The sequence below is a fragment of the Carlito syrichta genome, unplaced genomic scaffold, assembly GCF_000164805.1.
Source record: "Carlito syrichta isolate Samal-C Ts95f unplaced genomic scaffold, Tarsius_syrichta-2.0.1 Scaffold310786, whole genome shotgun sequence".
Lineage (NCBI taxonomy): Eukaryota > Metazoa > Chordata > Mammalia > Primates > Tarsiidae > Carlito > Carlito syrichta.
The window spans coordinates 39995-52945 of NW_007254882.1; the positions used below are offsets into that span (position 1 = coordinate 39995).

The 12951-nt window shown below is 42.4% G+C and overlaps 1 protein-coding gene across 1 annotated transcript in view; it reads left to right on the forward strand.

Moving 5' to 3' along the window:
* Window positions 1-1703: 1703 nt before the first annotated feature.
* Window positions 1704-12951, forward strand: part of KCNH1 (potassium voltage-gated channel subfamily H member 1) — a gene marked incomplete at its 5' end in the record, with an annotated part of 113955 nt that continues 102707 nt past the window's right edge. Inside the window, 2 exons of the mRNA XM_008068413.1 lie at window positions 1704-1903; window positions 7806-8058. Coding sequence (XP_008066604.1) covers window positions 1704-1903; window positions 7806-8058 — 453 coding nt within the window. The remainder of the gene's footprint in view (window positions 1904-7805; window positions 8059-12951) is intronic.

Genomic DNA, 12951 nt, shown 5'->3' on the forward strand with positions numbered 1-12951 from the left:
CTTAAAGAGTGAATAAATAAAATGTGGACTATTATCCATATATTGGAGTATTATTCAACAATAAAAAGGAATAAAATACTGATATATGCCACAATATGGGTGAACCTTGAAAACACTGTGATCTGTGAAAGAAGCTAGTCATAGAAATTCATGTATGATATGATTTTAATTTACATGCAAATTTATAGAGCAGAAAGTAGACTAGCAATTGCCTAGGGAAAGGGATTGGGGGAAAATTGAAAATGGCCAGTGATAAGTATTAGGCTTGTTTTGGGAAGGGATGAAAATATTCTAAACTTAGATTGTGACAATGGTTATACAACTCTGTAAGAATCCTTAAAAACATTGAATTTTACATTTCAAACAGATGCATTTTATGATATATGAATTATATCTTAATAAAGATGTTGGAGGGATTATAAAGGGACATGACAAAATTTGGGGGGGAATGATGGATCTGTTCACTATTTTTTATTGTGGTGATGGTTTTATTGGTATATACATATGTCAAAACGTAGCAAATTTTATACTTTAAACATGTGCAGTTATTGTATGTCAATAAGTCATTTAAAAGGTCAGAGCAAAAATGTGTGAAATTCACTAATTTTACAAACATTTATAAGCACTGGTATAGTGTTAGATCCTAGGGGGAAAAAAATGGCAAGGAAAAGATAGGTCTGGCCTTCAAACAACTCATACTCTGTTAGAGAACAGGCAAAGAAAGAAGAATATGATTGCAAAATAGTGTAATATCAGTTCTATAGAAATATGCCTGATGAGTCATGGTCACCCTCATGGTGACTGATCTAGGGTAGGGAGTGTTGGGAAAGGCTTCCTGGAAGATGTGGCTCTTGAGCTCAGCATTTAAGGGCAAATAGGAGTTAGAGAAAGTAAGGTTTTGTGATGGCAGAATGGTCCTTCTTCAGGATGCTAATATAGGGAAAGCAGTAAAAGAACATAGTACATACTTTTGAGGTTTCAAAGGGACCTGATTTTAATCTCACCATATCAAAACTATGTTTTTCCACCAGGAGTCACATCACAGTGAAGCAGATTGCTGTATTAACAATATGTGTAAAACAAGGATATAACATACTTCATTGCCCTCTGCAGACTTGCTGTTATTTAATTATTTGTGATTGTGTATTCAAAGTCTGTCCTTTTTGCTCTGTTGTTTGCTCTGTGAGAACCAGGTCTGAGTGTATTATTTACCATTGTGTCCTCAACAGGTAGCATAGTAGTTGGCAGATAACAGAGCTTAATAAATAAAAATCATTAGCTGATGGGTTTAAACTGGTATGGAGCACATAGGCACACAAGTGACTAGTGGGTGACCTGAGGAATGGCTCAAACTTTTTGTGACAAAAAGTATACAGTGAAATAATACAACTGTCCCCCCGCCCTCCACTACTCTCTGCTACTTGTGTCCTAGCTCTGACCCTGGCTTAGCCAGCTCTCATTTCACCCTAGCTCTGATTCCCACATGTTTGTCCTAGTGGTCTGGAGTTAGGAGACTCATTGTGTCTACTCCCTAAACTAGCTTCAGGTGTGAGTTCTCCCGAGAAGGGTCAGGACAGTCTGCATTGGAGAGAGGCAGCTCTGTCCATTGGCCTTCTCTGAGCAAGTTGTATGTCCTGGGACCCTGGCGCAGTGACCACTCATGTGTTGTTTCTTCTTTTCCTCCTCCTCCTCCTCAACTCTAGCACTTCTCTATGCCACCATCTTTGGGAATGTGACGACCATCTTTCAGCAGATGTATGCCAACACTAACAGGTACCATGAGATGCTCAACAGTGTGCGAGACTTTCTGAAGCTCTACCAGGTGCCAAAAGGATTGAGTGAGCGAGTCATGGATTATATCGTGTCCACTTGGTCCATGTCCAGAGGCATTGACACAGAGAAGGTAAGGAGAGTGAGGGACTTGGGGAAACCATTTGTCTCTTGACTTTCACTGGGGGGTGTTGTGGCTCTTCTGGGACAGTGGTTCTCAAACCTGACTGTGCTCAGAATTCACTGGGTAGTTTGGGATTCTAGGTCCTAACTCCAGAGGTTTGAATTGCTGCTAGATCAGCCTTACTCTAAAACTAGCTATTAAGAGTCAGTATTTAAGAAGTTGGAAAGGCAAGGTGTGTCTCCCAGAGAAGAGAGGAACTGGAAGTCTAACTGATCAGGGTAGAGTTTCCTAAACTTGGACTTTGATAATAATCAGGCCACGACTAGAGTGGGGTGATCAGCATTGCTGATTTGCCTTTTGCTCCCAGGCTTTAAGATGGCACAGCACTATTACTGATTTTGTCTTCATTCAAACTTTTGGTATTTTATTCATCATGGGTTTTTTTTCATGTGAACTTCGATTTTTTAAAAACAAATATTACATAACTGTGATTTATCTTGATTACTGAGTTCTTTTGCATATATTTAAATTACGTGCTCAACGCTATTGCCTCACTCATCTCACCCTTGTCTTGACCCTGGTAAGAATCCCACAATATGATCATTAAAAACAGATTAGTGATCACTAAAAACAGATTCCAAGCCTGTGGAATGAGAACTTGGGGGAAATTTTAGCAAGTTCCCAGGTGACTCCATTCATCAGATAAGGTCCAGGAAACACTGATCAAGAGCTTATACCTTAATCATCAGTTGATTTGACCAGAGCATAAATTAGGCATCCACTTTCCCACTTATAAAATGGAAAGGGTGGTAAATGTCTGTTGTTCTCCAAGAGTTGTATTATTCTAGATTCATTTCAATAAAGTGAAGAAAACTTGGTGGTACTGGAAATAATAGAAAAAAGATAAAGAGGACTTTCTATTTATTATTCATTCATGAATTATCCTCTTTGCATATTGTCTAAAAGCAAAGATTTAATTCCAGATCCATCTTTGTCTACTTCTCAGCCCCTCCCGCCCCATCATCATCATTCTGTAAGTACTCAGGGCACACTGATTTCTTTCACTGTTAGAATGAGGAAAACAGAAAGATAACACTATTCTGGAAATACCTAATGGCACGTTCCAGACCAAGCTCAACTGGCTTTGGGATCAGTTATTTAGGTTCCTAGTCTTCCTCCATTAGAATGATCAATTGAGAGTTGATAGTTTAAAAGAAAAATTAAACTGAATTTAGCTGATCCTCAACTTAAAAGGAGTGTTGCTTTGGTTTTGTTGATCTTCTGCTAGATAATAATAACACACCACAGCCCCAGCTACTGTTTCTTGAACATGCATTAAAAACGGATATTTCTTATGCTTCTTCTTCATGCCTGGCTCTGCACTAGAATTGCATTTAGGATCCACAACAATCCTGGGAGGAAGTTTCTGTTATTATTGAAGGGATGAGACAAGATGCCAAACTCATTTTACAAACTGTTCCTGGTCACAGAGTAAAGAATGGCAAGGCCAGGATTTCAACACAGTTTTATCTGACTTGAAAGTTTGTGCTTTTCCTACTATTACTTTTTAAAAATTGTTAAACATGTACTGGAGGGAAGAAAGATGAGTTCAAACAGAGTCATTCTAATTTCTTGGATGGGCAGGGCATTGGCTGGGTCTGAACTTAGTCGTTGGCTTTGCCAACCACTTGCCCCACCCGCGCCTGTTGTTTCTGCTCTACTCTCTCAACAATGCCTGTAGGTTCTGTGGGTTCCTGGCAGCTGATGGAGCAGAAAGGAACTTTGATCTCTCTGCCCTGGGGCTCCTTTTCCCAGGCATCAGGATGCCTTTGTAAATCTGGTTGTCTGGAAAGAAGCCCTTTCCTACCCTTACTGTAGGGCCAGGCTGGGCGGTTGCCCATGGGAGACAGCACTGTCAGCATTTGCCCTCTCTTCCCCTCCCTGAGGTCTCACTTTCCTGGAGGGCTTTGGTTGGGATTTTCCCCAGGTCCTGGTCTAGATGGAAGAGGAATAGCCTTGAATGTAGCTGTGACAACTTACTGAAGAACCCAGCCTGTCTTAGGCTGGCTGGTCCCATGGGCAGGGCCTTGTGACAGAACTGTTGGGATGAGAGCCAATCCTGTGGTACCACGCCACTCTCTGGCTTCCCATCACCTCCACTCTAGGTCAGAATGGTCAGTGATGACCAGAGGAGCAGGAGATGGGAGTGGTAGTGCTGGTATCCTTCAGTTTTACTAGTTATTAGCTGATGACTTGGAACACATCGCTTGTCTCTCTGAGCCTCAGTTTTTATGTCTGTAACATATAGAAACTAAATGATTTTTAAGACTAGGTGACCTTTAAGGCCCGTGTGAATATGACTTTCTGGACTTCAAAGCCTCTCTCAGAAGATCTGTTGCTGCTATGATAACAACATTAAAAATGAGAACTCACAGGCATTGAGCATGTGTGTGCCAGGCATTATGCCAGGACTTTCCATACAATAGCTCATGGAATCTTCGGAATAATACTATGCGCAAGTTCAAAAAGGAAGAGGAGAGGAGTTAAGTCTTGCTTAAAGTTCACATATCTAATTAGTACTAAGGCTGGGACTTGAATTCAGATCTACCTAATCCCAACATCCCTTTTCTTACCTGTGATTCTGGTCCTCCCTGTGCTGAGGGAGACTTCTTGAGCCTCTAGAATGACATCCTCCTGTGGCCTTCAAGGCCCTCAAGGAATAGCAAGGATAGTCTCTTCTCAGAACCAAGCAGTAGAGAAGATGGCCCAAGTTCTGAACACCCCTCTTACCTCAGTGAGGAGCAAACAGACCAGAAGAATAGGAAATCACTGATAGTTGTGACAGTCTTCAGTTTCTCTACTCTGGGTTCCCTTACTTCCTCACACTGTACTCCACTGGCTCCGGGAACAGTGCCCATGAATAAAACATTGTCTTCATGCCAAGGCCAAGTTTACTAGCAGTCTCTGCAGGCTAGGACTAGTCCGGGAAAACCAAATATTTAAAGATGAACTCACCTGGAGTATAAATCTTGGTTCCGAACTGCTGGGCACAGTTTTGACATGACATGCGAGTGCTCTCCATTCCCTGGTGATCTTCTTGAAGAGACGAGGATGCAAATTAAATAATTAAATCTGCATTTCTGCAGGAGTCTTTTTTGTTGTTGTTGGTTTTTTTGAATTGGAGTCTCACTTTGCCACCCAGACTAGAGTGCAGTGGCCACTCCCGGCCACTGCAGCCTTGATCTGCTGGGCTCCGGCGATCCTTCCGCCTCAGCCTTCCGAGTAACTGGAACTACAGGCACATGCTACCACGCCTGGCTAATTTTTTTGATTTATTGTAGAGATGAGGTCTCGCCAAGTTGCCTAGGCAGGTCTCGAACCTGCAGGCTAAGGCAATCCATTCACCTCAGCCTCCCAAAGCACAGGATTACAGGCTGAGCCACTGAGCCCGGCTGGAGTCTTGTTTTTTTTTTGAGTTGGAGTCTCACTCTGTCGCCCAGACCGGAGTGCAGTGGCCGCTCCCGGCCACCGCAGCCTCGACCCGCTGGGCTCTGACGGATCCTTCCGCCTCAGCCTTCCAAGTAGCCAGAATTACAGGCATGCGCTACCACGCCTGGCTGATTTTTTGAATTATTGTAGAGATGAGGTCTCGCTGCCCAGGCGGGTCTCAAACCCGCGGGCTCAGGCAATCCACTCACTTCAGCCTCCCAGAGGCGCAGGATTACAGGCTGAGCCACTGAGCCCGGCTTGGAGTCTTGTTTTTAATGAGCCTTATGGAGGGACGTACTTAGCAAGTGCTCTGCCCAAGCACTGACATTCTGAATTTTCCTCTCTGCCTCCCTCAGGCCTCTGTCTCCACTCCCAGAGAGCATGTTCACTTTCTAGGTATCTTGAGACCCCAGAGCAAGAACACAGAAGCACACAGAGGATAGGGACTTATGCTTATTGAATCCCCAACTGGGGCCAGGCATCTCCCTGGACAGTGTATTGGTAGATGTAATTTCACTTAATCCCTAAAGTCAGTGTTAACAGTCTACATTTTACAAGAGACACTGAAGTGTCGCCTGGAGGGGAAGGAGCTGTGATTTCAACTATTTGACCTCTTTCTACTGCTATGCCTCCATGCAGAACACAGGGCACCTGAGAGGGCTGGGGATATGAGTCAAGCCATCAAGGGCAAGTTGAGATTCGAGGTGGGTTTTGAAAGAGGCTGAGGATCTTCCAAATTTGGTGGTGAGCTCCACATGTAGCAGCAAATGGCTTGTGTTAAGGCAGAGGAGCAGGAGTAGGAAAGTACCTAGCACCTCAAGGAAAACATCTTCACTTGGACACATTTGATTTTTATGTTCCTTGCTTTGTTCACAGGCAAGGATGGGAGAAACATTTCTGATCTATCTGGAAAAGTCCACTTGAAGAAGTCCATTCTTAATGCTTGCTATGTGGGGGGGTATGCAATGGTTTCTTGTAAAAAAACAAAATCTAGTCTGGGTAAATATTTCTCCCTCTGGAAAAGCTTGGGAATTTTTCATTTCCTCAGAAGATGAGACCCACATGGCCTCTCATGCTTCCCATTTTGCTTGAATTCTGAGAATACTAAATTGTTGACAAATTACAAACCCATTTGTTTGGGTGACTGCCTAGTCTAGGAATTGGTTAGGATCTAACCTTTACTCTGATATCAAGCCTAGTTTGAGATCTCAGCTCTATCATTTTCTGGCTAGGCAACTTTGGACAAGTTATCTATCTTCCTTGTGCCTCAGTTTCCTTATCTGTAAAATTATATGATAATGGCACTAACATTATAGGGTTAATGTGAGGATTAAATTAGTAACACACGTAACATTTTAAAATGTAAAATCACAACCCTTGACTTTCCCTATGCTTCTTTCCTTCTTTATTGTTCCCCTTAGCACTTTACCCTGTATTTTATTTTACTTATTATTTGTCTCCTACCATTAGATGGTAAGTTACATGAAGGCAGGATTTCTTGTTTATTTATTTATTTATTTTATTGCTGGATCCTCAGAGCCTAGAATGATGGCTGGCATATCACAAGGTGCTCAATAAATAAGTATTGAATGAATGAATAATAATAAGGTGCCTAGCAATGCCTGGCACACAGTAAGTGCTCAGTAAATATTACTTTAAAGCTCTCTTTAAATAACACTTCATATTCAGTTTATCAGCAGATCATGTCCATTCTCCATTCAAAATATATTCTGAATTTGGCCAGTTCTCATTGACTCCACTGCCAGCTTCCCAGTCAGAGTTCCCCTCTCCTCTCATCTGAATGGCTGCAGGAATTACTTGATGGGATTCCTTGACTCCATTCTTGCTACCCTATAGTCATTGCTCTTTATTCTGTAGCTGCTATGATCCTCTTAAACTATAAGTCAGATCATGCCATTCCTCTGCTTAAAAATCCTCCAGTGCTTCCCCATCACACTCAGAATAAAGTTAAAGGCTCATCATAATCTAAAAGTCTCTCTGAACCTCACCTCCTACCCATTGGCCCTCATTCATGTTGGCTGTTACTCAGGCCCTCTCAAAGTTTTTGTGTTTGCTATCTTGCTGGAATGTTCTTTCACATAGATCACTCTGACACATTATGCAGGTGTCAGCTTAAATGTCACCTCCTCAGAGAGGTTTTTTCCCAACCACTGATCTGCAGGAGTCCCACATATTCCCCACCCAACTCTCAGACCCCTGTCCTGAACATTTAACATGAATTTTTTTAAACATTGCCTATCTCCCCCATAAGAATGTAAGTAAGCTCCACAATTTGCAGGGACTTTAGCTAGAAGAATACAGTTGGCCTAGTGGGTGTTGTTTCTGTCTCTGGGATGCTGAGGGAAGTGGGCTGGAGGCTACAGTGAGGATGCTCACACTGTTTCTTCCTGTGCCTGGCCAGGTCCTGCAGATCTGCCCCAAGGACATGAGAGCTGACATCTGCGTGCACCTGAACCGCAAGGTGTTCAAGGAGCACCCAGCCTTCCGGCTCGCCAGTGATGGCTGCCTTCGAGCACTGGCCATGGAATTCCAGACAGTGCACTGCGCCCCAGGGGACCTCATCTACCATGCAGGAGAGAGTGTCGATAGCCTCTGCTTTGTGGTCTCTGGCTCTCTGGAGGTGATCCAGGATGACGAGGTGGTGGCCATCCTAGGTAGGTGTTGCATTTATTGGACCAACAACTTCTGGTACCTGGGGTTGGCTTAGCTACTGGGCAGCTAAATGCCACTGCTAGCTTCAACCAGAGATTACTCACAGGGCAAGGCCTATTGCTAGCCCCCACTCATTTACCCAACAGACAAACATTTGAGTGCCTGTTTTGTGCCAGTCAGTGTTTGAGTCACATGGAGTATTTCAATGACAAAAATGGATTTTGTTCTCAAAGGGCACCCAGTCTACTGGAGAAGATGAACAAATGTAAGCAGACATTTGTGATACAGCGGAAGGCACATCTAATCCAGTATTCAAGTGGGAAGGCTTCCTGCACCTATTCTAAAACCTAAAAATTGAAAATGACTTAGTATGGAGAAGAGAAGTGATGAAAAATACTCTAAGAGGGGACAGCATGTATGAAAACCCTGCAGAGAGAGAAAGAGATGACTCAGTTGAGGAACTGCAAGTTATTTGATCTGACTGAAGCACACAGAACAAGAAGGGACATAGTGAGAGATGAGGCTGGGGAGAGGGCTAAGCACCAGGCAGATCATGGCAGGTTCTGGAAGCCACGTTAAAGGACTTCAATTTTATTTGGGAGAGTCAATATCAATGAAGAGTTGAAAGCAGAGGAGAAGCATGATCCGATTTGTACTTTAGAAAGATGATAGTAGTTGTAGCTTGAAGAGTGGATTGCAGGGGAGAGGTTAGGAGACCAGGTGGGAGACATATTATCTAGGGGCAAGTTGATGGTGGCCTGAACTAACACTGTGGCAGACAAATGGAGAGAAGCAGATGGAGCTGAGATATTTAAGAAGTAGAATCACCAGAGTCTGATGACAGATTTGCTGTGGGAAAAGAGGGATATAGGGTTTCTCATATGGATAACAGGGAAGCTGGTAGACAATCCACAGTAATAGGGAATGTGGGAGGAAGAGCAGGAACATGAGGGGAAATGCCAGTATTTGGAATGCTGAACATCAGTAGCTTTTGAGAAATTCATCTGACTGCCTGAGGTAGCTAGAGAACAGCTCCTTATGTCTTTCTAAAAGAGCAGGCTACCGTCATAATAATAGCCATCATTTATGGTCATCTACTCTGTGCTAAGCATTTGACATACAGATTCTCATTTAATCCTTATAGTAACCCTATGAAATGGCTTTAGTATCCCCATCTTGTAGGTGAGACAATTAAAGTTCAGAGAGGTTAAGGAGATTTCCTCGTTACTGATGAGGTCCATGGAACCTGCATCCTGGAGTTCCTCTGACTCCTAGATCTCTGCTGTCAACCATTTTGCAAAGCTGCAGTCCTAATAATAATTAATGTAATGTGCTGGCTCATTAAGATGCCAGGTACTGCTAGACATTGCACACGTGTTTTATCTTTTATATATGATTTCTTAAGAAACCTAGGCAGGGAGAGATGAAGTTACACTGAAGTTAAAATTGACATTCAAACTACATAGCAAAATAGATAGCATTATTATAACAAAACAAAACAAATCCAAACATTGTTCCTGCTTAACTTTGGAGTACACAATATGCAACTTCCTTCTTGCTCCCTGGCCCCAAGCCAACTGGCCCTCTTAATTACATTTTGCTCAGGTTAACCCAAGAATGATTTATATCCCTTCAGCATATGCTGGCAGATGGTTAGAAGGAAACTGGAGTAGAGATTGGGTGGGCAATGGAGGCTGAACCCGTTTGCTAAAATAACTATTCTAGATTCTGTGGTATCCATTGAACTCTACAGATCAGAGTTATGCTGTCCCCTGTCCCCATATCACAGAAAAGTGAGCTTGACTGTTCATAAGGAATAGGACAATTGAAGGTTAGAACCATTGCTTTAGGATATTTGAAGTGAAAGGGCATTGATCTCTGCCTTTAATACACATCAGTGTCCTTGATAAAGGTAATAGTTATCAAAATGTTTGCCTGGCTAAGAAGAGTAACTATCAACTAGTGAGCAATTCTTTTAATGTGAATTTGAATTAAAACTTTGATATAAGGAAACTTTCACCTATCTCCCCACTGATAACTCACCCTATGCTTTCCAAGGAATGGTGGCTAGCACCATCTCCCTCTTACCTACCCATACTCAGGAATCCTTAATGACCCACCCTAAACAGTTGCACTATTAGAAGTTGGTTTGAACACCTGCCATGGGGCATGGAGGTGTGACAGAGCTGAAGCGGGGGAGAAAAGCAAACAACTCTTTTCTAACCCCTTATTTCCTCCCAGCCAGGGCTTCTTGTGGAGAAGCAACCAGAGTTTGATTTGTTGTTGATTTCCTTGGCCAATTGACTGCTTCTCTAAATCCATCCCTCTGCCTCCAGCCCTCCTGGGCATCCTGCCTGCTCCAGTTAACAATGTGGACAGGATCTTTGAAATAGCTCAGTAGCTTTGGATTCAAAGTAGTTGTTTCCCTCAAGCTGTCCAGACTAGCAAAAGCTTCTCGATTTGTCCTGAGGAGCCAGATTGGGTCTGAAAAGAAAGTCCAAGCTCAATATCCTAAATAACTTGTCACATTTCAAGAGGCTCTTATTCTACAAAAGAATGAGACAAGTCCTTTGAGTCAACCTGAGCTCTGGGCCAAGAGGCATACGAGATTCCAAGCTGTTTGCTCCCTGGAAATGTAACTTTAGAGTTCTGTGGTTGTTGCTTTTCTCTAATTAGCCTACCTTTTGGTCAATGAACCAAAAGCAGTTAGTTCTTGCAAAGGAGTTCAAGCATCAAATGGGTATTACAGCTAGATCTTTATTGCCCATTGATACCCTTCAGTTCAATCTGACCAAAATTTATTGAACACCTACTATCTGTCAGGAACTGTCATGGGGGTGGGTATATAGAGTAGACCAAACATTAGGCCACTCTCCAAGGAATTGCTACATAATAGAGGGGACTGACACTAGAAAGACAGCCATCACTTTGCATGATGAGCCTTGCAATAGAGAGAATGCAGACATTCTAGAGGTTTATTGGAGGAGCAATTATTGAACAGCTACTGTATATCCAGTGCTCCAAAGAGGATGAAAAATATCCAAGAAATCCTTAATTATCACAAGCAGGAGACTTTAGGAAAAAGGCCAGAGCTCATCCATCTCATTATTTTGCTTTCTGGTCTCTTGTTATCAGTTCACTCATTTACATGCTGCTAATTAGCCTCCCCTTTCCAGTTCTAATATTCCACCAGCATTTTCTGTTTAATTTTAGCACACACTCCAATAATGAAGAGAAGAGTCAGTACTCATAACAGAGTATGTTTAGTATGTATTAAAAATAAAGCCCTTCCTAATGAAAGTCTTTCAAGGAAGACTGTTTTTCAAACTTTTGTGACTGCAACCCACTGTATGAAATGTATATTGCGCTGCAAATAAATACACACACAAGTGCACACACAATTAGACATAAAATTCAGTACTTTGCTTGCTACATGAAATGTAACCTGGTATTTCCTATTAAATTCTATTCTCTTTCATTTAAAAAAAATTGACTGTCATGATCCCCTCAATAGCTTTCTTGACCTGATCACAGCCTGAAGTTTAAAACATGGTCCCAGAAACCTAAATGATATTCCCTGAGGACAGAGGGCATGCCAGAAATCTTTTGCTCTCCTTTCCCTCTGCTGTTTTCTCTACCCTCATTTTGCCAGGACAAGCTCCCAATCTCCTTTTGGGATACTTTTAGAAATTGCCTAATGGTTTCTCAGATTTAGTTTCTTGGCTTTTGGAATGAATTCAAGGTGTTAGCATGTGCATTCGGATTTTTTCTTTTTTACTGAAACAAATTTTTTTTGCATTGTAGTCTCACTCTGTCAACCAGGCTGGAGTGCATCGGCACAATCATGGCTACACAGTCTCAATCTGCTAGGCTCGGGCAACTTTTCTGCTTCAGTCTTCCAAGTAGCTGAGACTTCAGGTGTGTACCACCACACCTGGATAATTTTTTGATTCATTGTAGAGACGAGGTCTCACTGTATTGCCCAGGTTGATCTCAAACTCCTGGGCTCAGGCAATCCTCTCACCTCATCTTCCCAAAGTTCTGGGATTATAGGCATGAGTCACCACACCCAGCTGCATTAGATTTTTGAGACTAATTTTCTTCTAGTTTTTATAGGTATCAAAATAAAAATACATAGGTACCACTTTGCCCCTGCCCAAGTGGAACTATTAGCATCTGGATGTAAGTTGTTCTCCTGGTATTCTGTGTTACTGTGTGACTCACAGCGTCAATGAGTCATGAATTAGCATGAGGACTGTACTTGGGTGTGTTAAGTATCTTCCTGTGTCTCTATAAGTGCAGTATTTATATGATCTTGTTTCACTGTGATTTAGTGTCTCTGTAGTAACTATTATGGGTGTTAAACTTTAACATTTAATTTCTATTATAATTATGTATAATTTTGTGTCTTTTCTTTTTGTTTTTGTTATTTTTCATTTTGTTGGGCAAAACAGAAGTCTTTTGGCCAAACTGCATCTAGTACTAGAAAGAGGGCTGGAGATTTAACGGTAGCCCCTGGATCTGCACCACCTCCTTACAGGAGTTGCCACTAACTGATTAGGAGTCTCCAAAGGCCTCCTATGTTTCCACTAAACCCGTCACACTGCATCAATTGCATGTTTACTCACCTCCCTCTCCTGTGAGCCCCAGACTCTTTGGATTCATATCTCCACATGGCATCTAGCACATGGTCTAGCATATGGAAGGCACCAGCTATTTACTGAATGGGATGGGTTAGAAAGGAAGGCAGAGGCTCGACTGTGAAGAGTCATACAGTTCAAAGTAAGACTTTACCCTGTGAGGTTGCGAGGCCCAGAGAGAGTTTTAGAAAGGGGAGAGGCAAGATGATTTATCGAGGAATGGAGACTAGAAAGGAAGCTCAAGAGAAAGGCTGA